Source organism: Aspergillus nomiae (genome assembly GCF_001204775.2).
Source record: "Aspergillus nomiae NRRL 13137 chromosome Unknown contig00388, whole genome shotgun sequence".
Classification (NCBI taxonomy): domain Eukaryota; kingdom Fungi; phylum Ascomycota; class Eurotiomycetes; order Eurotiales; family Aspergillaceae; genus Aspergillus; species Aspergillus nomiae.
Genome location: NW_015378443.1, coordinates 1 through 24,494, shown reverse-complemented (window position 1 = coordinate 24,494; position 24,494 = coordinate 1). Strand labels below are relative to the sequence as shown.

General features: G+C 49.9%; 10 protein-coding genes across 10 annotated transcripts; 5 read left to right on the top strand and 5 right to left on the bottom strand.

Annotated features, from left to right (window-relative positions):
* Positions 1–1,871: 1,871 nt before the first annotated feature.
* ANOM_009215 (rhamnogalacturonan acetylesterase) lies at positions 1,872–2,675 on the bottom strand (the record flags this gene model as incomplete). The annotated part of the gene is made up of 2 exons (XM_015554471.1): positions 1,872–2,225; positions 2,286–2,675. 2 exons carry the CDS (start codon positions 2,673–2,675, stop codon positions 1,872–1,874), a joined length of 744 nt encoding a protein of 247 aa, XP_015402924.1.
* Positions 2,676–3,993: 1,318 nt separating this feature from the next.
* On the bottom strand, positions 3,994–5,556 carry ANOM_009214 (FAD-dependent oxidoreductase; the record flags this gene model as incomplete). The annotated part of the gene is made up of 4 exons (XM_015554470.1): positions 3,994–4,413; positions 4,474–4,844; positions 4,936–5,201; positions 5,258–5,556. The coding sequence occupies 4 exons, from the start codon at positions 5,554–5,556 to the stop codon at positions 3,994–3,996; spliced, it is 1,356 nt and encodes a 451-aa protein (XP_015402925.1).
* A 1,379-nt stretch (positions 5,557–6,935) lies between these two features.
* On the top strand, positions 6,936–7,886 carry ANOM_009213 (uncharacterized protein; the record flags this gene model as incomplete). The annotated part of the gene is made up of 1 exon (XM_015554469.1): positions 6,936–7,886. One exon carries the CDS (start codon positions 6,936–6,938, stop codon positions 7,884–7,886), a length of 951 nt encoding a protein of 316 aa, XP_015402930.1.
* A 1,739-nt stretch (positions 7,887–9,625) lies between these two features.
* ANOM_009212 (DODA-type extradiol aromatic ring-opening family dioxygenase) lies at positions 9,626–10,505 on the top strand (the record flags this gene model as incomplete). Its single annotated transcript, XM_015554468.1, has 2 exons — positions 9,626–9,718; positions 9,783–10,505. The coding sequence occupies 2 exons, from the start codon at positions 9,626–9,628 to the stop codon at positions 10,503–10,505; spliced, it is 816 nt and encodes a 271-aa protein (XP_015402931.1).
* Positions 10,506–10,870: 365 nt separating this feature from the next.
* Positions 10,871–12,605, bottom strand: ANOM_009211 (aldehyde dehydrogenase PutA; the record flags this gene model as incomplete). Its single annotated transcript, XM_015554467.1, has 5 exons — positions 10,871–11,187; positions 11,269–11,384; positions 11,448–11,540; positions 11,613–12,112; positions 12,183–12,605. The coding sequence occupies 5 exons, from the start codon at positions 12,603–12,605 to the stop codon at positions 10,871–10,873; spliced, it is 1,449 nt and encodes a 482-aa protein (XP_015402928.1).
* A 472-nt stretch (positions 12,606–13,077) lies between these two features.
* ANOM_009210 (uncharacterized protein) lies at positions 13,078–13,512 on the top strand (the record flags this gene model as incomplete). Its single annotated transcript, XM_015554466.1, has 2 exons — positions 13,078–13,359; positions 13,432–13,512. 2 exons carry the CDS (start codon positions 13,078–13,080, stop codon positions 13,510–13,512), a joined length of 363 nt encoding a protein of 120 aa, XP_015402929.1.
* A 630-nt stretch (positions 13,513–14,142) lies between these two features.
* ANOM_009209 (putative salicylate hydroxylase) lies at positions 14,143–16,456 on the bottom strand (the record flags this gene model as incomplete). The annotated part of the gene is made up of 5 exons (XM_015554465.1): positions 14,143–15,089; positions 15,144–15,978; positions 16,031–16,105; positions 16,173–16,298; positions 16,355–16,456. 5 exons carry the CDS (start codon positions 16,454–16,456, stop codon positions 14,143–14,145), a joined length of 2,085 nt encoding a protein of 694 aa, XP_015402921.1.
* Positions 16,457–16,885: 429 nt separating this feature from the next.
* On the top strand, positions 16,886–19,612 carry ANOM_009208 (X-Pro dipeptidyl-peptidase (S15 family) protein; the record flags this gene model as incomplete). Its single annotated transcript, XM_015554464.1, has 4 exons — positions 16,886–17,079; positions 17,135–18,625; positions 18,687–18,747; positions 19,004–19,612. The coding sequence occupies 4 exons, from the start codon at positions 16,886–16,888 to the stop codon at positions 19,610–19,612; spliced, it is 2,355 nt and encodes a 784-aa protein (XP_015402920.1).
* A 210-nt stretch (positions 19,613–19,822) lies between these two features.
* Positions 19,823–22,914, top strand: ANOM_009207 (C6 and C2H2 transcription factor; the record flags this gene model as incomplete). Its single annotated transcript, XM_015554463.1, has 8 exons — positions 19,823–19,997; positions 20,067–20,121; positions 20,176–20,399; positions 20,521–20,705; positions 20,761–21,396; positions 21,450–21,584; positions 21,663–21,787; positions 21,870–22,914. The coding sequence occupies 8 exons, from the start codon at positions 19,823–19,825 to the stop codon at positions 22,912–22,914; spliced, it is 2,580 nt and encodes an 859-aa protein (XP_015402923.1).
* A 420-nt stretch (positions 22,915–23,334) lies between these two features.
* On the bottom strand, positions 23,335–23,736 carry ANOM_009206 (uncharacterized protein; the record flags this gene model as incomplete). The annotated part of the gene is made up of 1 exon (XM_015554462.1): positions 23,335–23,736. One exon carries the CDS (start codon positions 23,734–23,736, stop codon positions 23,335–23,337), a length of 402 nt encoding a protein of 133 aa, XP_015402922.1.
* Between the last annotated feature and the right edge of the window lie 758 nt (positions 23,737–24,494).

Sequence of the window (24,494 nt, the reverse complement as noted above, 5' to 3'; positions counted from 1 at the left end):
GTATACCCAAAGATGGAGAAGTTGCTCTACCGGATCTGGATCGACATAAATATCAGATACCAAGCCTTCCTAGTGTACCTATTTTATTCAATAGCTAGGCACAGGTGAAGTTACTGGGAAGTAAACTTTCATGGGTATAGGAAGACCTCGACAAATTCCAAGGGCTTCGGCCCTGTGGGCCTGAGTCAATTGTCATAGTTAAAGCCTCTGGGCCAACGTAGTGCAGCACATCGAGGAGGAAGACAGCCAAGAGCTGTCAGCTTTCGAACATGCTTGGGTGATTCCGAATCCGATAGTATGGCAGGCTCATTCTGTCAGACTATCCTGTTAAACCACGTTATGGGACCGTTTCTGGATTAATGCCGGCGTCGATGGATGGATTCGGTGACATGCTGAGGAAGATCCCCGATGAAGCAAGATCTTAAGTTATCGACCGTTGCCCCCAGATATTGTGCGTGTAAATTGTGTCCAGTTTATCTATGAACTTGTCCAAGTTTATTTTGCTCGGAGTACAGGTAGCTGAGTGTGGCCAAGTCAACCAGTGTAATGGCACGTTTTGAACCGGTTTTTGGCGACTAAATATATCAGTAGGCCTTGAAAGTGTCTCAGTACGCATCATTATCGTCTTACCAAGCTCACTTACCTGCCCTGACCTGACAAGATTTCATTTTGCTGGACATCATTCTATCGCTCTGTCTGACGTACACACAACGTAAGTAATATGGTTGTATTGGGTTGCCTTGTGGAATGATATAAATAGATCCTTCCAGCCCACTTAATCTCACCTCAATGTTCACTATTAATCCATGAACTGAAGCTATACTGTATTTCCAAATGCCCATTTCTTCCTACCGCCGATCTCAACTCTCATCTACCGATACCATCGGTGCCCCACAAGCTTCTCGGCGACGGCTGCCCAGGCGAAAGTCATCAACAGAAGCCTCAGCGTTCCTTACACGCTTCTATAACAAGGAGCGTCCACGTCGAAGGATGTCGGCGAAGAATACACCAAGTAGCCCTGAATAGCTTCTTGATCTTTACCTGACTTGACAACCATGGATCTCCACGTTAACGGCTTTTTGCAAGATCAGAGAGGAGTTCTACCGGTTTATGATAAAGTTAGTTTTAACCAAGATTTGCCTTGTCGATCCGTTGTATCTAACTGACGGATTGCGGTTATAGGTCAGTTGCGACAAGGAATAGAATTTTGACAGATTTTCATTAATGCTTTTGTTTGGCCTCTATAGCATAGTATTTCTGGTAGATGTGATGTCAAAGTTGCTATCTTGGTATGAACTGTCTAGACACAACAATGAATGCCAACTTCGGTGTCTTCCTTGTTAGTAATATTTGCAATACGAGCATTGTCCCCTGGGGACAAATCAATGCATAATTGATACCTGTAATGGAATAAAATATCTATAAGAATACCAGACAGCTATATATTTGTAGAGGATCACGCGTTTGCATATCATGGAGAAAGACTACACTACGTGTGTTAAATTCATGGCAAAATCATTCTCAAGGGAGGCTCGGCACAGGGTAATTATGAGCCGATTTCCTTTAGTAGTCGGAAGAATAGAGAGCAATCGTTGGATATGAGCACGTCATTCTATATAAACAACGCGCCCTGAGTGGCAGAGAGAATCATAAAATATGAATTACCGGCTTGGCGCGTGCGACAATTTAATCCTAAAATTCCAGATTCTAAAAGGGCTGATTTCAGGATCATCTCGCGGTATCTTTATACCGACCGGCGGCTGATGGTAAAAGCTGATACATACATATGGTGACTATGAATAAATCGCAAAAAGACCCCGTAATTGTGTGGATAGTGCAGTATATTACTCCTACCACGCAAAGTAAATAAGTTACTCATCTCCAGTGGCATATTCACCATTGGCAATCTTTTCACTCAACGCTTCGTTGGATTCGAAATATTCACCGAGATCCTCGCGTGCCTCCAACAAGAGGTCAAGAGTCATACGACCGAAGACGGCTTCGCCTGCAGGATTCAGGTGTGTTCGATCATCAGAAGCAAGGTTGTATGTCATAGCATTCTCTTCGCCAATGGCGTTGACGTAGTTGGTGCTGGCGGTGTTCAAGTCGAGGTACTTGATGCCGACGGCCTCAGCAGCGGCGATGGTCGCGTCCCTCCAGTCCTTAAGGTCTTGTTTAACCTCGTCGCCGTCAAAATTACGGCGAGTCAGGGAGGTGATAAAGATCTGTCCAACTCATCAGCAAAAATAGGCACTTCATACTGGCAGATAGCGAAGGCGTCATACGGGAGTTCCACCAGCCTCCTTGATGTCAGTGGCGATACTTTCAAGATTCGTTGTGAACTCGTCCAGGGTGAGAGTCTTTTGGTCGTTGTGACCGAACTGCACAGTAACAATCGGCTCATATTCACCGGCATTGGACTCAATGCTCTCAATGAGATCGTCCCATCGTCCATTGGATTTCCAGGAAACGGTGGTGGTTCCGCTCACTGCCCTGTTCTCTCCTTTGGCTGGGTCCTTTAAGTAGGCTAAAAGGCCATCTCCCCAACCGCCGTTTACAGCAACGGTGGAGTCACCTATGAGAAAGAAGTAGGGCGCCTTTGATGCTCGACCGACAGGACTTGCCTGAACTTGGCCCAACAAAGTGGCAATAAGTCCAAGAGCGCCGAACCTCATGTTGACAATGCTAGGTAAATTTTGTCGGACGAGGTTATAATCGTAGAGGGTCAAGGTGAATATAGATGAGGAGAAATCGAGATGCTGCAGAGTGGATCATTGCAAGAGGTAGGGACTTCGAGTGCATTTATAACCGGATCAACTGAGAGCAGACCTTCAAACCATTTTACGGCGTAAAACAGTGATATTCAAGGAACCCTTCATGCAGAATGAGATGATGGACTTTTTCCGCCAATCACTCCAACTCCACTCGGCCGTCGCTCGGCACTAATTCCCCCAGATAAGGACGAACGGAGGTTTGTCGGAATACATTTGTACGAGGAGAATGAATACGGAGCTGCGTAAATTGCCCACATGCGTTGACTGGTCCTATCGCCATCCAGGCTTGGCCTTTATGTGAGGGGAAAGAAGCTGCAGCCAAGAATCGGCTACACTAGCCTAGGGACTGGGACCGGTGGATGGGGAAAGATCGTCGAACGTCTTTCCCCAGATATCACTCACCCCTCGTGCTACTGGTGGCATGCTACCCTGCATCTCCGAAGCATTCATGACCACGTTTCTTGAACATATCGGCCTTACGCTAAGCGCCACCAGCGAGTTCTTCGCCTGGATGAGCCCGACTATTGGTGCATCGTCTGTTAACCAAGCAGCTTTGCAATATGCCAAGCCTACGACAGGAGTGTGTTTGACAGTAGCCGGTTATTCCCCACACAGTCAAACATATGAAGACGCACGGGCGAAAGGAGCGCGTGTGGGCGAATACAAGCAAGCTGCCCCGTGGTATCATTCCATCTGCTAGCGACGTCGACTTGTAATCCACACGCGTTGTCCGGTATTTTAAAGGCCATGGAATACGTAAGTAATGGGTAGAAATGCACGAGAATACTTGACACACGAATCTTCTATAATGCTGTTGGTTATGAGGCTGCCAATTGTTCCTCAGGGTGTGTCATGACTCATGTGGGACGGAGGGTGTCATGGACAGTGCAATATTTGTCTCCATATAATATGTAGCGATTATTGAAATTCTGACATCAGATGATGTAACGATAGAAATACTCGGATCGCATGAAAAGGTAGACAGGAAAGCAAGGCTTCTGAAGTCCCGCAGTGGCTGATAGGGGCCAATGTATGTGTCTTTTATCCTGGGCAATACGGTCTAGAAGATGTTTCGTCACGTCCACGCCTATAGTCATGGACTGTAGGACCCATTGGTGTTGCGTGATGTGTTTTCTCTCTCCTCTTTTCCATTTTCTTGCTTGGGTGTTCGGAAGGCCGCGTTCGCATGAGTTCGAACAAACACCAGACAATCTCCACATTATAACTTCGACCCCTTGCGGGTCTCTTTGCTATTCTGGACACCAAGCTCATCATGATACGGAATACTATGTGGTCTCTTAGGTAACGGGAGCATATCCAGCGATACCGCAGGTGGAAAGGTCCTTAACCATTCCTTGTGGATAACCTTGACCGGGAGACTTGGTATCCTCGTCGCAACATACGACTTCAGTTCGGGTGTGTCCATAGCCTCAAGCTTTTGACGCCTGTGAGCTGCCTCAACGAGCCAACTAACCCTTGGCCGACGGGTCTGCTGAACTGTCTCGAACATATTGGAAATGTCTCTATCCGAAACAGGCGTTTCAGGAGGTGTATCGCGTAGCAGCTTCACAAGGACATTGGTGAAGCATGCTGTTGTTTCGAGACAGCAGTTTGCTCCCTGCCCAGGTAGTGGATGAAGCTGTGTGTTCGGCGTCAGCGTTTGTTCTCTTTCCTGACATTAGTCTAGATATCCACCAACCTTATGACTAGCATCCCCGAGCGCGATCATTCTTCCAGAATGCCAATGTTTAAATACGTACTCCTGCAGTGGAGTGACGCCGGATCTAATTCGACGGGCGTAAATGTCACCAAACCTGACCTCTGGGGTAATTGGATCATTGAGATGTCTGCCGACGATTTCGTCTCTGTCAGCCTCCGTCAGTCGAGGAATCTCCTGGCCAAATCGCACCCTGTCCATGTGTTCAAACAGGAAGAAATAGGTACGATCGCCAGGCCCGTCGGCCACCAGGTAAGAGAACTTCTCGTTAAACACGTCCTGGAGGGTGCAAGGTTCGATGCCAGGAGTTCGGTGTGAAATTCCGAAGACACAGGAGTAGGTTGCAGAGAATGCTATTGGTACCGATCAGTTTCAGTTGCAGGGTTTCGAAACGGGGACAATGAAGTAAGGAATAAATAAAGGTGACATGAGACCGGAGCTCACATTTCTCCTCCAGGTAATCTCGACCAGTATCTACGTTTAGACGTGCCATCTCCTGGCGAACAATTGAATGAATACCGTCGGCACCGACGACAAGATCACCACTGTATACAGATCCATCTGTCGTAGTAACCTTTACGCCAGTCGACTCAGAGTTGTCTATGGTCTTTACTTTCTTCCTGGTGAGAATCTTGCTTTTATCCTGAACTTTGTTGTATAGTGTTTGAAGAACCTTTTGTCGGTCTACAAACGGTATTGGATACCCGTGTCTATACAGGGGCGTATTAGACGACAACTTGCACAAGCAGGGGTTATTAATGTATACCGTTCTATAGCCTCATCGCTTAGGTTGCTGGCTTCCCACATTTTCTCCCCGTCTGGCCCCCGGTAAATACTGTGTTGCACGGTGTGGCCCTTCGCATGTTCCAGAAGCTCATCACAACAGCCCAACTGGTCAAGAATCCGGAGTCCATTAGGCTGTAAGCCCAAAGAAGCTCCAACCTGTGGTGCAATGTCCGGATATGCTTCGAGAACCAGAAAGTCGATATTATTTTTCTCCAACATCAGCGCCAACGACAGCCCGGTGATGCTGCCTCCAGCGATCAACACTCGGAAGGGGGACATTTCTGGTGAACGTTGGTGCGGTTCCTCTCGGCGAGATCGGTTGACCGAGCAAAATCATCCTAGGCCGTGAGTGAAACGGACGTTGCTTGTCTAAAATATTAGTACCAACACTGCCCTGGGATTACCGAGTGGCCTGAATTGCGGCAGCGCTCGTCACGTGAGGAGGCGATGCCTGTTATGGCCCTAGACCACGGTCCATCAGGATAAGCGCCATGCAGGCTGGCGGAAAGGGGAATGTGACATAGACAGGGTACGATAGACTAGAGAATGAGAATACTTCCGTCCGGAGAGACTAAGTCGACATGGGTATAACGGGCGCGCTACCAACCACGGAGACACGTGGCTTATCGAGATGCTTGGGGATTATTTTGAAACTCGACGGCTGGTTAGAGGGCGAATCATCAACGTCCGGGTTCTATAGGAGTTGAGGTCTATGAGGGATGATTGAGGAATAGAATATGGATGGTCCAATGCTAATGGTAGGCGGACCATTGAGTTTGCAGCTGTGGCAAATGCGTTGCTTCTTCTCCCGGAGAGTCGGACTCGAAGACCACTGAAGGAGCTATGGATTATGCAAACGCAGTACAAAGGCCCCTGATCAAGACCGTTGCATCACAATTGAGAGCATGAGGTATGTGGATAGGCGACGTTCCATTGTATTATGGACCATATGCCCCGACGATCATACATGATTGGAAAGCTTCAACCGGCCTATGAACGTACAAAGACCTAAACTAAACTGCTAATCTTATTCTCGGGCGAGTGATTCATTGTACCTTTGTTCAGGGGATCGTGAGCGATGTCATAGGGTTTGGTCTAGACCGTTGTGGCACATGGCCAGTTGGGATCCATGGAATCAAGGTTTCCTCCGCGGAGGTCATCACCTACCAATGCAGTGCCCTTTTCCTGTCGCTGAGGCCGACGATACTGCTCGACACCGACAGCATGGATCTTGACGTCAGGTCGGCCTGGTGGGAAGTCTCATACAAAGCCGCTCCAAAGAATGTATCCCTAAGCATTCCATGGGGACCAGGAAAAGCTTAAACCTGTCTGGCAGCCACCCTCAACTGAATCAACAATAAATAATCGCTGGACCCCTGTTGGTGGTACCTGTGAATAGCCTACAAGACCCAAGACTTGCTTGAGTTGTGGTTAGAATCCATGGAATGATCCCGACTATGCGACCTATATACAAGCCCGAGCATCTGTCATATCAATTTCAACTTCACCTGCGCATTCAACTTCAGAAACCTATTAATCAAGACGCTCACCCGCTGTACTTGAGCCACAGAAGTGTCAGACCTGAGTCCCTTGACCCAATCTTTACGCAAGCATAAAAACGAAGCGGGCTCTCTTCAATTGGGAAACATGATATCTTCATGCCGACCGACCCGGACCCCGGTTTAATCCAGCCAGCGACAGGAGGCGTCACCAAAGTTCAGACCTACACCATTACAGTATTCGCGACGATTGCCTGGTACAATGCCGTGGAACTAGTACTTATATGTCTGACGACGTTCAAGCGCTACAGAGGTTGCTACTTCTGGAGTTTGTTGATCGCCTCCGTTGGCTTGATCCCACTTGTCCTTGGATGGCTCTTCTTCATCTTTTACTTCGGACTCTCTCGCTGGGTCTCCACCTCCATCCTCATCCCAAGTTGGTACTGCGTCGTGGCAGGCCATTCTCTTGTACTCTGGTCACGACTGCACCTGATCCTACAGGCACCAAAGCTGCTCCGTGCCATCCTCATCCTCATCATCGTCGACAGTATTCTTCTTTTTATTCCCACGACGGTTCTCCTTTATGGAGCCCTGATAGTCGATGAGAACCATCGCACTTCCGCACGGTTTGCGTTCGCATTTAATAAGATGGAGCGGATTCAGCTCGTGGGCTTCTGTTTGCAGGAGCTGCTCATCTCTGGGATCTATATCGTTGAAACAGTAAAACTACTGCGACTTCGCCCGGACACCCTGCACCGTCGGATCCTTGTTCGGCTGGTCATGATTAATGTTGTGGTCATGGTACTCGACGTGGCGGTCGTTGCCGTGCAATTTGCCGGGTACCTCGCGATTCAGATGATGTTCAAGCCCGCTGCATACAGTATCAAATTGAAGTTGGAATATGCCGTCCTGAGCCAATTGATTCAAATCTGCAAGGCGCCGTTGGAGAGTGATCCGGAACACCTATGCTCATGCTCGCAAGAGCACAACAGCACATCGACTTGTCCAAGTGATTCTGGGAGAAATGACGCCGCACACTCGGAGATGCAACAGTCCAGTGTAGATACAATCTCTACGGTGGTTACGCCACGTCAGTCAGCTGCTTGTTGAAGATGTATTCCTATGTATATTATAACTTAGATAAAGACCCTACCAAGGTGAACCTCAGTGCGATGGTTGCCCAGTATATATCAAGTGCATTAGTCTCCTAAATCAAAGCTCCAGTCAGCCCAAACCTCAATACCCCAGATAACTCGCATCAGAACAGCCTCATGCTACTCCGTACTTGTGTTTGCCAAGGACAGACGAATAGTGTTTTCGGCTAACGGTACAGCCGATATAGAACGGGCCATTGGCGATCAAGGCGAGAACACGAGCCCCTTAACTTCATTGGCGGCAGCGTATGCCTTGTGATTTGCATTCCCAGCTTACGATTATTGGTAATCAGGGCGCGTAGACTCGACGCTAGCTTGAAAGCTTATCATGTAAAGGGCAACAGTCGATCAAACCGTCCGGAGGAGGACGGCATCGCAGACTGTATCGCTTGGCACGCCGAGCTCGCTTCTCTTTCCCTAGAATGCCGATGAGTTAAGCTCACAGCAACGTTGGATTCAGCCATGGTCGTAAATGTTCTTTGTTTCGTTTTACAGGGAGCTCCTGTGGGTACCAGTAGTCTAACATTCGAAAACTCTACCTCACTCAGCAACCTCTAAGATTGTGGGCCTCATTCTAAGTATCTCCACCGTCAAGGGGTTTGGCAAACTAGGACAAGTTTCGTTCCCCGGATTCGCATCTTACTATCCTGAGAGTTCCGCCGGTATAGAGCATGGTCTGTCATTACCGATGTCTATTCTTAGCCCTGGCCCTGTTCTAACCTAATGCAGGACCCCCCACAATAACGCAGCCTGCAGGACAGAGGTTTGCCGTTGGCGCGCAGCCTCTGTCCATTTATTTCCCTGCATTAGCGTCCATTACAACCTAGAGTGCGACCTTGCGATCTCCAGAGATTAGACAACACGAGCGGGCCAGTAATATCTAAACATTTTCCAGGCTAAAATGATACAGAGAGTCACAGCTATGTGAAACCACAGTACCGCATTGCTGTCAAAGTGACCAATCCGCTCACACTTCCTGGTAGTTGCCGTCATCACCGAACGCCTTTGGCCTGGACCGAGATTTAAACAAAGAACCTGAGAACTAACGCCTGGGCTAGAGGGTTGATCCCTGGAACGCTGCCACTCGACCCACCGGACCCACCCGTGAGATGTCACCTACCAGAGGAACTACAGCTTCCTTAACCAACTGAGGCCAATCTCGTGTTCTGACAGAAGAACGGAACGGCGGTAGTAATCAATATACTCTGGGATTGAATATGTGTGAGGTTGGGCACGTTCTGGAATAAAGGTTCTAGCTAGATGTAACTAGTCAAAAGCCCCGGGGGACTATACGATCACTCAAGGCATGTCCCGATCCGAGGTTAAACATAATATCACCTGAGATCATAGCATGGGGCGATGAGTATCTCTACAGAACTGTCCAGCTTTCGTTCGCCACTCCACTTCACCCGAGATCGGCATCGTGGTGAAGATAGTTGCGGGGGATGGAAACGGGGTGATCGGAATGTGGACCACCGTACCGAAGAACCATGATATGGGGATCCGATGTCTACCTCAGCCCGCGATATAGATCATGATCCTGGTATCTCTTTAGAAACAGTGCAACAGTGGAACAGCGATATTCGTGATAGAAGGCCCCTAGACATGAGTTAGTTGTCGTCTCTTTTCCAGGAATTCACGTCCTAACCCTTAGCAGCGTTAACCCCCGTGCATTTCTTTTCCCATGGCTCGACCATGATGTTGGGTGAGGAGTCGACCTCAGCCGACTATTGGAAACAATGTGGTGACGAGGCTCTCCGCAACGGCATCAAGGGAGTTATTATGATGGTCAGTCAGCGTCGACAAACTGGCTATTCTGTGGTTCAATTATTCACTCGCTGACCTTTGGCAGGGAGCCCATTGGGATTGTTTTGGCGATCAAATCCAGGTATCAACAAACCCTAACCCTGGCAAGAGCCCCGTCGCGTATGTTCATCCATCGAAGTACGTCGACTACAAGCTCAACCCCGATTTGAAGACTGCCAAACGTTGTATCGACCTCCTCGACGAGGCCGGGTACAATGTCAGTGGCAACGACACCTTCGACTGGATCCACGATACATATCTGATCTTGATCCGCATGTTCCCCAACGGATGCCCACCATCCACCATCATCTCCATGAATGCCCGATATGACCCCCATTTCCATCTGAAGGTGGGCTCGACCCTCCGCCAGCTGCGCAAAGAGAACTATCTCATTATCGGAACCGGCGGGGCGGTTCACAATCTGTACCGCAATCGGTGGGCCCCTATGCTTCGCTTCCGCGACAATTTCGCACAGGATACACCCCCGGAACACTGGGCACTGGAGTTCCGACAAGCCGTCGAGGATGTCTTCACGAAGACCTCCGGGCCACAATTGAGACGCGCCATGACACGGCTGATGAAGCATCCAGAATACCGCGATGCGCACGCTACAGATGATCATTTTATGGCTGCCATGTTCGTTGCAGGCGCAGCTGGTGATTTCGAGGATGAGGGAACGCCTGCTATTCTGGCCACCGAAACTTGGGAACTCACGAATATGTGTAATTCGCAGTTTACTATTAGTTCTTGGCCAAAGGTGGCCGCATAAATGATATTTTCTCTTGTGTACACTGTCATGATTTAATTAAATTTACTTTTACAATAGATCCTTTGATTGAGATAACTCGCAAACATGCCGTAGTCTACGCTTGGCTCTGCATCATAACGGCCCCTTTGATCACCGTGAGCGGGTGAACAGTCCCATATGGCCGAGCCTTTCGTATACTAGTGGCCATATTTTATCTTTTTGTGATATATATTTGTATTTATATATATCACCAGCGTTGTATCTTTAATATGTTTTCGATCTAATATCGTTCATATAGAAAAACACAGATTGATATCCCGAGGCAAAAAAATATATAACTTTGGTTAAATTAACGGTTTATCGCTAATCATACAACAATACCACATCTACCTCATTCTTAAAACCCAATATCCCGCAGCAGACACAATCGTGATCAGCGAGGTGAGAGTGATCAGCCCTCCTGTAATGATACCCTGCTCAAAATAGCCAATCTTGTGCCCGGGTCGCTGTTGGATTTCTGGGAGGGGAGAAAGAATTTCCTGGAGGGTGCGATCTGACTGAACCGACTTTCCTGCTAAGAGAGCCTTCGCGATTGCCGTGGTCGTGGTCTGGTTCACGACTTGAGGCCGGGGAACCTGGAAGTCCTCTGTTGTATACCGTGTGTGGAGATTCCCACCATAGCTGAGAGGCACGACGGGCCCGACTTAAGGGAAAGATATATAGTCAGTGTCCGGAAGAGACCAGGCCAGTAGAGGCAATCCGATGGAAATGAATCTCTACATACCAAGTATGTCGTACGGAACGTGGTTTATCCATGCTGTATGCGCGTCGATTGACTCTGACACGTATTTGGCTGCGGCTGGAGCCGCAAAGGTGTATGTGGCAGCATGCGTACCGGAACTGGGAGCGTCATTGTTAGTCGTTATTCTGAGGATGATGTCGCGGGTAATTCAAATAACATACGCGTTACAGAGATTGATCGCATCGTCCAAACTAGACACAGGGTGCAACAGTAGTAACCTCTCACTGAGTTTGGCACGCAACAAGGGAGAATCACTATGCCCCGTTAGACAAAACCTCTATGAGACGATGACGCATATCGCCGTCACTAGGAGCTGACCAGCTTACCGATTCTGTAGCAGTGCAACACCCCAGCCGGTGCCAGAAACGATGACCTTGACTCCCTCGGACCCTAATTTGTCCAGCAGCGAGGCCTGCCTGGGGCGCTTAGGAAGTGAATTCGCGCCATGGTTGTCGCTCCCCAGATGTTTGGCAGCGTGTTTGATCACCAGTTCCACGAAGGGCTGCATGCAGAACTGGTTGACCAGCACTACATCTGGAGCGTACGGAGAGCGACCATCAAACGCAAACCGCGCCTGGACCACGTCCACCGCTGCTTCCTGAAGATTTGCTGTTCGGTCTACTACAGCCACTGTCCGCAGAGTGTTTGGCAACTCCAGGGTTGCATAGCCTGTAGGACATTCAGACGACTGCTGATCCAAAACAAGAGTAGTTCTGAGAAAGGCCGCGTCGGGGCGGCTGTCGCTGATAGCAAATGTATCACTATCTAGCGCTCTGGGGAGCACTGAGCGGAGCAGGGCAGTAACCCTCGAAGTCGTTTTGGGAAGCTGTGTTCATTATTAGCGCAAACAGATCACTTGAAGGTGCAAAGACGATATATAATGAGGCCTTGGATACCTCCAGAACTATACAGTTTCCTGCCGCAAGGGCTGCACTCAGTGCGGCAATGACCGAATAAAACGTCGTGTGCGTGGTAGGTATGATATAGACAATGCCGGCACCTTTCTTCCTGTTCAGATGGTCTTCTCCACGTGCCACGCGGTACTCTAGCTGCACGCTCTTCTCGAGACTCAAGCCAGAGTAATGAGAGCGAATTTCCTTTAACGCCAGACAGACTTCCGTCTGCACCTCTTCTACGCTGTGGCCCGAGTCCTGTGAGATAGCCTCTTTCAATTCCGCCAAGTGTGTGAGGATGCTCGCCTGGAGACGGTGGAATTGTCTCTGGCGGTATCGAATATTATCCGTACGTCCATCGATGTTTCCAGCTATAATGGCGGAAAACTGTGGGGGGTGCGATTGAGAATTGGATTTAGAGTCCATATTGATGTTGTCCAGTTGCGCTGAAACCTTGGAATTGCGCTCTGTCGACTTTCGAGGCAAAGATTCAGAGATCAATAAAAGAAGCACCTAATATTACCGTCCGCTTCTCCTAAGCAGATCAGCATAGCTATACCCCAGGTTTGCTGTGGATAACCTTTGGTCACCCACTTCGGCCCAGTCGCTCGGCCCGAACGTTTCGGGACCACATCACAGCCATGATATGAGCTGCGACGATATGATATGATTCGGACGCTAGCAGCATACCACATGATCTATCATCTTTCGGCACTTCCCTTAGAGCCATCGGACTGCGCCCACAGTGGCTAGAATCGGGGTTACCCCAGATTATCCTTCCATCCCTCCCCTAGCTGTCGCCCTTCACTGAGCTGTTCAGCCCACACGCATTGGTCATATACTCAACAAACGCAGACGGCCACCTTCATACCAAGCTGCAAGCGGGCTATCCTCAATCATGTCTACTACCACAACTGAAAATCCGATTACAAGTAGAACGGTATCCGTTCTTGCGGACTACGAATTGCACCACAGCGAGCCGCAAGCCCCCTCCGCGCCGAGCCAAACACCCGTCCAACCTTCAGTCCAACAACCAGCAAATTGGCCGGTGGATCATCTTCGAGTACCTGCTTATCGACCGATTAATCGTAATCTGGATTGGAACGAGCGCTCGGCGGGAAGTCACCCAGCTGAAGTGGCTTTCGTTCAGATCATGTTGCACGGCGTCTGGATCAATGCGGTACGTAGACATACCGAACCGTTGTGATTAGGGAAATGGACAAATACTAATGAAGCATTGGGGGAATAATAGGCTGTTTCGCGGCTCTGGCATAACACATTAGGACGTGTGAATGATAGGATCTTTCGGTATGAGGTTGGGGGCGAGTGGTAGATGGGTCTATCGGCTATGTAGCGAGTGAACTGATATCTAAACAATTGAACATTCACAATATAACGTCTCTTTTTGGTCTACATTAAAGCTGGTTTTATGTGAATGATATTATTGTCTCACTTCACTATGCATCCAAGGTTATAATTCATATCCTAGATATGGACAACCAATGTCTCGAGCCCAATGGTCTATACACTAATAGTATTGTTATTGTTTCATGCCATGGGTCTTCTTCGAAGCAGGAGAATGGGGCTTGGTAAGGTGAAGCTTGAGTATATCGACCAATTGCTTCGCCATCATCGTTAACTGTATGCAAGGTAACCAGTCATTAAAACTTTACATTTGGTGTCTGAAGTAGACAGTTTAGTCACTTGAGAATTACAAATGGCACCTTGTAAGCTGCCTGGACCCAAAACCATCTGCTTATACCGCTCGCCCAATATACTTTTCCCAGATCTGGGCACAGCTTGTCTAGTTGCGCAGCGGTAGTTGACGGCAACGAACTATACCAGTTACACCACGGACACCAGGAGGGGTAAAATTAATTCATGATTGCCTAGGTTTGCTAAAGTTGTCATCATCAAATAGCTGTAGATATCTACATGTATAATATATCCTTTAGTTTATAATTTACAAGTCAATCCTCCGAGCAGATGACACGTCTGGCACCCCCTCTCCTTCCACAACCTTAGCCTCTATAACCTTGTACACAGGAACTTCAGCCAAGCGAGAGACGATATGATGGATCGTAGGGAGCTGGTTCCAGTCCAACCCATCAATCTCTATTTTAGCGTCAGTGGCGCGCAGCTCGCGTGTGATCCTTGAGGGTACAACCGTCAAGTCTTCAGCGGAATCAACCACAACAGGATACTCCGCCTCAGGGGTCCCCTTCCGGTCCTTTCCTACACCAGGCATGTAGCGGTGCAGCAGAAGGTTTGGTGGTGTCTTCGTAGATCCATTGGCCTGCTGTTGCTCCTCTGACTTCTCCTCAAGCCCTGTCAGATTCAGCCGACCCCATACTCCGCCCCGCCAGCTGGTAGTAACATGGTACGAATGCCGGCGTCTATTCACATCGATGGTACTGAAGACCTTCGGAAATCCCAGTTCCTCGCGGCCAGATAGGATAGGATCCGCCAGATCTTCAAATAAAACTGGAAGGTAAGATCCTTCTGTAATTTTCCCATCTGCGCTTCTGTATTGGACACCATGGATGTATAGCCCGAAGTGGTTGTACCCTCCACCGGCGAGCCAATCTAGACCATCTAGAGTGGTTTGAGAGAAGGTTGCGTAAGCCACGGTTCCCATACCAGTGAAGCTGTAAGACGAATTTGGTAGCAGGTTTTTCAGCAAAGTACGGCTCGTCTTAAACCGAACGGATGCTGTGCAAAACGTCGCCTTGCTCGAGGCCGCCGCTCGGCTTGTGCCCCAAAAGTCCTGGCGCGGCCCTGGCATAGGGCCAAACACGGTTGGTTGACGGTACAAAACCTGTTTGTTTTGGGCCCAAAGGTGCTGGCGCAATACTTCACTGGAATGATCCCATTCGTCGTGATCGTATATGTACGACGTCATGATGGCGGCTAAAAAGGGGATCAGTTAGCACCTTGTCAGACAAGCAGAAAGTGTCTACATACCTTCCTTTCCACCTACGTGCCTCCTTCCTGACTCTCGGGTGTACTCCTGTATCTGCAACACACGCTCCTGGCGAGCCTTTTCGTATAGGCCCAGTCGTGTGGGAACATCTGCCCTCTTCACGTCTCCAGGGAGCATAACCGCCAACGACAAACCGTCTTCAATGGCCATGGCGCCTCCAGAGGCCCGATAAGGGAGGAAGGGATGAGCAGCATCGCCCATTAGTGCTAGTCGCTCATTAACCCATTGAGGTAGGGTTTCCATATCCAGCAGTGGCCATATCTTCAGTGTTTCCTGATCTGCCTTGTCCAACATTTTCAGGACTCCAGGCTCAAAGTCTTTGAAAGTTTCCAGTAGTTTGTCCTTGCCCACGCCCTGGTTCCAGCCGTGGGAGACATACTCGTTGGTTAGGGAGTCTGGGTGAATGCAGACAAAGTTCAATATCTCGTTGTTCACGCAAGGGTAAATGACCACCTTACGGTCGGCACTGTGCCACATATGAAGCGTTCCGTTTGTTTGCACCATGTGAGCTGTCTCAGGATCGTCTAATACCTCTTTGCGAGGGATCATGAACCGGAATGCGTTGCGACCCGAGCTGAATGCCTTAACTTCTTTACCCGACACATGACGACGGGCCACAGAGTGAACACCGTCAGCTCCCAACACCAAGTCTCCCTCGACGCGCGTTCCATCTTCCAGGGTTATGGTTGCATTCTGAGGATCCACGTCTGCCACCTTGGCGGAAGTGTGGAGAATAATAGGGACTCCCTGGCCAGGAGCCTGTGCCTTGTCCTTCAGAGCCTCATGAAGATGCGCGCGGTGAATCAGGACCCATTCCTAAACGAGCAAGGTTAGCTGGTATACGCCATAGGAAAGAAGTATATCTCACATGTTGCCAGCTATCGGCGATCAGACTCGTGTCTAAAGTGTACTGGAGCTCGCCATCGGAGGTATAGTCGCGAAGCTGGAGGACAAAGCCCAATGGTTAGTCTGTCGGTCCTCGTCCATCGCTCCATGTTGAATTGACATACTTGCTCCGTCAGCACCGCACCGTACTTTCGTGCATCAACCCCAATTCGCTTCAGGAGTCCGTTCGCATTCGGGGTTAGGTGAATCGCTGCTCCGACTTCGTTTGCAAATCGTGATCTTTCAAATACCTATGCTATTACGTTAGTCTCGGTGTCAACTACCCGCGTGCACACTAGGCTCTCACTTCTACTACATGTCCCTGTTGCCGGAGCGCAATAGCAGCAGCTAGTCCTCCAATCCCAGCTCCCACAATGAGGACCTTCAAGCCCTTCTGGTCAGAAGACATGTCGACCAGGTTCGAAACAATGTGCCCAACAACGGCCACAGAATAGCTGCAGCAAAGATAACTGAACAAGGGAGAGCAGTAGATAAGGAGAGACAGCCATGGCAGGCATGCATCTGCAATATGTATGTACTACTAGTGTGACTTTCCTCCCGGTGTACGCGCTGTGGGTCTCGGCTATTACATTGATCGACATACTGTGGTCACTATGCATAGTACATCGTACTTGTTATGCCTTCGATAGCCTCGGCTCCTACACTTCGGCTCCACATACGGTCGGGACCAGGAAACCGACCACATGAACATCGCCAGAGGCAATATTTAGAGCAGGCAAGTTGTGCAAGAGGTACGAATATACTACTGGTACAGCGGCAAAATCTCTAATTTGAATTCTTCAATTGTAACTTTTTTTGGTGTATTACTCGTCCCAAGATGCCGAATCCCATCAAGGACATTACTCGCGTAGACACAACCTCATTTCCCTACATCTACGAAGAGAATGTCACGATCCCCTTGAAGGACAACGCCGGATTGATTCGGTGCAATGTCTACCGACCCAAAGATATCGAGCGCTCCCCAGTTTTGGTTACCTATGGTCCATACGGGAAGGATATTCATTACAAAGAGTATGGCATCCTTTCCATTCTTCACGCAGGAAGATCCGTCACTAACTCTTTCCAGCTTCCACGCTAAGTCTTATAGCGAGGTAAATCCAGAGCATCACTCCGACCATTCGGCATGGGAGACTCCGGATCCTGGATTCTGGACCAAGCATGGCTATGCCGCTGTTCGAGCCGACGAGCGTGGCCTAGGTCAGTCGCCCGGCGTTTTGGACACCATGTCGCGGGGCACGAGCGAAGCCTTCGTCGATGTAGTGGAATGGGCCGCTGAGCAGTCCTGGTCCAGCGGTAAGGTTGGTCTCCTGGGTATTAGCTACTACGCTGGCAGCCAGTGGCGTGTCGCTGCACGTCAGCCCAAGGGCCTATCGTGCATCATTCCCTGGGAAGGGATGTCCGATTATTACCGCGACCGATGCCGTCATGGCGGCATTCTATCCAACTCCTTTATCAAGTTCTGGTGGAATCGCCAGGTAATCACCAATCAATATGGCCGGCCTGGACGCGCTGCCCGCAACTGGGGTCCCGATACGATTGAGGGTGACCTGTCAGAGGAAGAGTTATTGGCGAACCGCAACGACCAGACGCTCGACAACGCTAGCCACAGGTTCCGCGACGAACCCTATTATGCCTCCAAAGAGTATAACATGGAGGACATTAAGGTCCCGCTACTCTCTGTGGCGAACTGGGGTGGTATTCTCCTGCACCTCCGTGGCAACGTGATCGGCTATATGAATGCAGGTTCAGAACACAAATATCTACGATTTATCACGGGACGCCATGACTTGCCATTCTACTACCACGAAGAGGTCGAACTGCAAAAAAGCTTCCTTGACGCTTTCCTTAAGGGAGAGGATCGCGAGGGATGGAGTACTGGCAAGGCACCCAAGGTGGATGTCTTGCTCCGGAAGGGAAATGTGGGCTTTGACAACGCTGAGGCCGAAAGAGCCTATACTCGGCGTACTGAGAACGAATGGCCCATCGCTCGCACGCAATACACGAACTTCTTCCTCACTCCGGATCTCCACCTGCAGACGCAAGCACCCCAGTCCACTTTGCTCAAGGTTGATTACCGCGCGTTAGGGACGTTGGAAAGTCCTCAGCTTGTGCAATTCAGCACCCCTGCTTTTGAACAAGAAACGGAGATCACCGGCCATATCGTCGCTCATTTAAATGTATCTGTCACCCCTGACAAGGGAGGTCCGCTCCCCTCCGATATTGATCTCTTCGTGACACTGCGTTATATCTCCCCTACTGGTGAAGAGGTATACTACACTGGTACCGCTGGAGACCCCGTCCCGTTGGCCAAAGGCTGGCTGCGCGTAAGTATGCGCAAGGTGAACGAGAAGCATCTGCGCCACCAGGAGTATTTGCCGCATCGTGATTACTTCGCCACGGATGTCTTGCCTGTTATGCCCGGTGAGGTCTATCCAGTAGATGTAGAGATCTGGCCGACCAACGTAGTAGTGGAAAAGGGTGGTAAGATCGTCCTGGAGGTGGCGTCGGGCGATACTCAGGGTTCGGGAATTTTCCAACACAATGACCCCACCGATCGGTATGTCCTCCCTTCCATTTATTCTAGTGTTTCCCGTCAATTCGATGCTAATGAGGTGCAGCTCCCCGGAGAAACTGCAGGGAACCAACCACATACATTTCGGGCCGGCGTACGAGAACTATGTGACTCTTCCTGTGATTCCAGGCAAATAAAGGCGGCTTCAGATATGTGCTCGGGGTGAATGAAACTTCTCTGTTATGTAAAGATAGACTAGATGAATGATAAGACAATTCTTCGGCGTGTTCCCATGGCCTCCGAGGGCAAGGACGGTGGACCCGAACAGCAGCCCGAAGGTAGATCCACCACCAGCATGTCTCGAGTGGGACCTATAGTAGTATATAGATCCCACTAGATCTCCAAGCCATTACTCTTTTCTAGTCTCAAGTTCATCACAATCACCGATATTCTCTTTCCACTATATCCTTACCCTACATAATGTCCCAACACAAGAAAGATATCCGTCCCCTCCAACGCTTCGTCACCACTCATGACGACAATGGCCAAGCCGTCTTTTCCGATTGTCTATCTGAGGACATGCCCGTCCAGGACGTCGACCAAGTTACCTTCAGTCTTGCCTACACTTCAGACCAATTCCCTTCTCAGCTGTCGGGTGACGCAGATATTGCCAACTATGAACGCCGTCTCACCTCTCCACCGGGATTGACCATCTCCACGGGCACCGTTTGCCGGATTGTCGACATGCCACCTAACACAACCAGTCCCATGCATCGGACTGTCTCGCTAGACTATGGCGTCGTCCTAGAAGGGGAGGTCGAGCTGCTACTCGACAGTGGTGAAAAGCGACTGTTAAAGCGGGGCGATGTTGCTGTACAGCGAGCTACGAACCATGCCTGGCGCAACGTTACCCCGAACCAGGGTTGGTCTCGTATGTTGTACGTCTTGACTCCCAGTCATCCAGTGGAGGTGAAAAATCAGGGTGTCCTCGGGGAGGATTTGAATGGAATGGGGGTGAAGGCCAGTGAATAGTGCCAGCCCTTCAGGGCATGTATGTTTCATGTGGAGTATTTACCGCTACATAGACGCAATGCATACCATGACTATGCACCACACTATTGTTATGCATGTTTCATATTATTTCTCCAATAGCCGAGGCATTTCGAAGTAGGGCTTCAACTCCGCACGTCGGCAGTCCACATTGCCGATCCCTGAACCCGTGACATCATCTCCCGAGAACAAATGTTGGGGCCGACAACCCCGGACTATATCGTCTTGCTGCGATATATCGCAATGTCTACAGATATGAACAGTCCATCGGAGAGACAGGATAAGTCTCGGACGGGCTTCTACCAGTGTGGCGTCTGCAGAAAGCATTATGCACGACCTGATCATCTCATCCGCCATGTGCGATCGCGTGAGTTCTTGGATCCTGAGCGCGCCGGCCACAGATAGTAGAAATGCTCATTACAATTGCTCCTTCCAGATACCTCGGACAAGCCATTTGTTTGTGACAAGTGCGGAAAAGGCTTTGGCAGAATGTTAGGGAACCGTTGGCTAGCAATCGCGCGTTGACCCTGCTAATCCCTTGATAGCGATCTCCTACGTCGACATGCGCGAGGACATTCCACGGGTCAACGAGACTCCAGACTCTCCGCTGCCTCCGCCATGCGAGGGCGCGTGTCACGAGCCTGTAAGAATTGTGCTCTGTCCAAGCTCAAGTGTGACGACCAAAAGCCCTGTCGTCGATGTGTCAAGCGGAATCTCGAGTGTCATTGGCCTCAGGATGAGAGAACACCAGATGCTGTAGACCCACAGGGTAAGCAAGTCCACCATATCTCCGACGAAGATTAAAGCAGAAGTGAGACTGGCAGTAGCAACGGCCGCGGCGCTGCACCTCACTTGAGCCGTACAAAGTGTTGCTCACATTTCAATGGCAGAACCAGAACGATCAGTGGCGGAGTCTCCCGACTCGGGCGAGCAGATGGACGATATCGGTATCCCTCATTCACAAGATGAACCACCTCCACAGGATTCCTCCGCGGGACTTATGGACGATTTCTACTCCGCCGCTGAGGAAGTGATCGACCAGGCGTTCTTTGAGCAGAACAGGTTACCTCTAATGGTAATAATAGCCCAAGTATCTGTAGTACCGATCGTACACTTACATATGAAAGCAGTCCCCAAACGAATACGTTTTTTTCGGTGGAAATATTAGCCCTGAGCTGGGCTTGACCGAGGCTGACCTGGAGTTCCTTGCATCTCTCAACAATCACGACCTGGCCCATGAACGGCCAAACAGCACGACACAATACTCAACTCGGCGCAGTGTCCCCGAAGCTTTGGGATTGATGGACAAGGAGGCGTATCACAATTCGCCTCTGTCCAATTGGACCCCTCGCAGCGAAGACAATGCCTATATGGATCAACAGTATTTGTCGGTACCGAAACATCTTGACCGGTCCATATCGTCCGGTGCTGCCGAGGTGCGAGTATTCTCTGAGTGCCTATCGAAGGAGAGTCGCGATAAGGCATTTTCCATCTTCGTTCAAATATGCCAGCGACGCGACTTTGGTCGAATGATGCATTATTTTCCAAGTGCGGAGCTCCTAGATAGTCTGATCCAGGACTACTTTCTCCATCAGAGATCTGAAATAGATTCATGGATCCACGAAGCCACTATTGATCTGAACCAGGAAAGTCCGGAGATGATTATAGCCCTGGCTGCGGCTGGAGCAGTGCTGTCCCCAGTGAACGCCATTCAACGTCTAGGATATGCCCTGTTAGAGATAGCCCGTCTTGAACTTAGTAGCAAGGTAGGTTGGCCCTTTGCGTGCCATGGATACGGAAACCAGGCTGACCTCGTCAGTATGAAAATGACAATACCAACACACGCAATTTGCGACAGCAACAGGCATATACTCTCATCTTACAGATCGGACTCTGGAGTGGTGACAAACGACGTGTTGAGATCGCGGAAAGCTTTGCACAACCCATTGTGACGGTGCGCTTCGGGGATTTCCCAATCTTCCTTTATCACCCTGGAATTCCTCTCTAGTGCAGAATGCTAATAACCAGGCAGATGCTGCGCCGAGCATCGCACCTCCGAAGCGAAGGATATCCCATCATTACACCCGCGGTGGTAGATGACGAAGAAACGCTGAATCAGAAATGGCATCACTGGGTTGAGTCGGAATCCTACAAACGGTAAGTATACGCGCGATTCATCTACAGACGCTTTGCGGTTGGTTTTCCATAGCAATCGATGCTTACGCTGACGTCTCCGTAGAGTCGTTTACCATCTCTTTATCCATGACGTGCAATCGTCCTTCCGGCTGTCCACACACGCATTGCTCTCATATGGTGATCTAGAGCTACCTTTTCCATGCTCTCGCAGGCTGTGGAATGCAAAGACGGCGTCCGAATGGGGTTATGTTTACCTGCAGGAGTTTCCTCAAATCCCGGATGCTTTCCCTTCCCTTGCAGGTGTCTTGCGAGACCCATCGACGCTCGGTCTGTTACCCCGCCAGATCGACTTCCCTTTAGCAGCCTTCATCTCCGTGCATGGCATGTCCCTGATGGTAGCCGACTGTAATCGTACGCGCCATAGCTTACACCGTCCATGGACTGGTCTACTCTTCCAGTCGTGGCAGCGTGAATTGGAGCAAGAGCTCGATCAGTTCAATATTGCGATCGTAGAGCCACTGCATGAATCTGTCCCTGCCGTGTCCCTTATTCATCAGGCTGTCTGTCTCTCCTTGTATCTACCGCTGGGCACGCTTGAGCGATACGCTGGCAAGGAAGGTGAGAAGCGGTCTGCTGATGTGTACGAGGCCTTCATCCAACACATCAACCCGAATCATTTACGGCAAGCTGCATGGCATGCAGGGCAGATCTTACGCATCGCTCGATGTATCGCGCCGGGTCTGCTGACTGGGTTCTGCGCCACGTGTCTATACTTTGCCGCGCTTGCGCTTTGGACGTACAGCACGGTGACGGCACCGGACGGGTCTTCGGGTCGAGAGCTCCGGACGGACATGGCGGTTCAACGCGGTGCTTTTTTCTTAGACGGTGAAAGCAGTTCTAGTGGCGCACTGCGCCGTTTTGTTATTTCCGGCCAAGGAATCCCTGCCCTGTCGTCTGGCAGTGAGCCTGCGTACCTCGACAACCAAGCCGCCGTAATGCGCTTGTTCCAGCAGGTGTTACGGTCGAAATATCCGAGTCAAGCGATCCCTCAACAGGCCCAGACTCTGTATCATGCCTTTTCTGCACTTGGAAGCATACGGAGAGTAAAGCAACATGAAATTCCGAGCAAGAAGCTCCCTCCAGATTAGTCATTGGCGCGTGTGCTCTCGCGCAGGCTTTCACTTCCTGATATACTTCTGTCCGGTGAAGAACTGCGTACTAGCGATTTCTTTTTACTTGCATTCGGGCCGGGCGCACAAATGGCGTTGCGTGGGATTTAGGATGTATAGTCACTGACCGATCCTTTTGCTTTCTGGACACGTAATTACAACCACATATAGCTCGGAGACATATATACCCATCCATTAATGTTATCCACAAGACGCGTATTATCTCGGGGAGCACGACGATGGCCCATCAAATAGCGTATCCAATATCAACCACTGTGCACCCCGGTGTCATCATGGTGGTGGAGGGTAATCTGCCATTTCCCGCCCACGTCAAATATCTCGGTTCAATTGCTGGTAACTACCGAGGCAGTCCATCGCAGAACACGCAGACGTCATTCTCTAGGACGATCCTGACTCAGAAGCTTTCCGCTCTTCCTCTAACCGCGATTTGTAGCGTTTGTATTGTTGCTCCAGCAACATCAACTGCATCTGATAGCATTGCAGGGTCTGTCCAAGCGCTCGTTCGCCAGGATCCTCGGAACGCACCAACTTGGCGGTATCTTCGAGACTGCGAGGCATGTACGACGTTCGTGTTGCTACGCTCTGATCCTCTGGAACCGTGATGGGGTTGTGGGTCCCAGGGCTTCGTTCGTCGATCTCGGTGTCGGACGCGTCCTGTGGTGGGTAGAGCTCTTTGGGGCGTGGGGCCATGGCTGTCTTGGCGCCGCGTACTATGATGTTCCGTACAGAGTCAAATTGGAGAAGTTTCAAAGCAATGTGGAGATAGTGATTGGGAGGCATAGATCCAGCCTCAGAGCCAGCGAGCTTGAGGAGTTCATTCCCCCTTCAATGGAGGGGAAGTCAACGCGGGCCGTGCGACTCATGTGATGTGGCATGCATTAGGCCAGCTGCAGCTGCCCTTGTATCTCGACCAAGAATAGACCTCATTTCTTGTCTATTCGCGCGAAGTAAAGATGGCAGAACATATGCTCAATCCTTTTTGGAACTATATTCAATCATACTTCCCGTGCCTGGTTTGTTGGCACTGGTAGACGAATGTTTCCCGCCAGACAGGCAGCGGTTGGAACTCACCCGAGTAATGGTCATTTATTTGGACGTTATTTTGAATCATCTCATTACATCTGTAGAAAATACGCAGGGACGTATTAACAAGCTCGACTGAAGATCTGTCTTTATATTTTCAAGTTACATTGTAATCGTGTAGAAGAGATAGATGTTGGTATGAGCCTCAGGACGACAACATATATATATTGCGACTTAGGTGCTACAAATGAGGGAAGCTCCAAGAAGACGAAAGAAAGACTTGACGAAGGATGTGGATCTCATATTAATCTAGGATTTATTCTCCCCCTTTTGCTCTTTGCTTTCGTTCCTTTTACTACCATTCTTTCTTCAATCCTCGTTATGGAAAAATGGTTGCCGAGATCGTCAGCTCGGTCGGTCCGGCCCAGATCCGAGAGTGTCGGACCCGAACAACAACTCCGAGGCTGCATTAACATGTCTATCTTCCTATAGTATTAGAGGAGACAAAAAAGCCC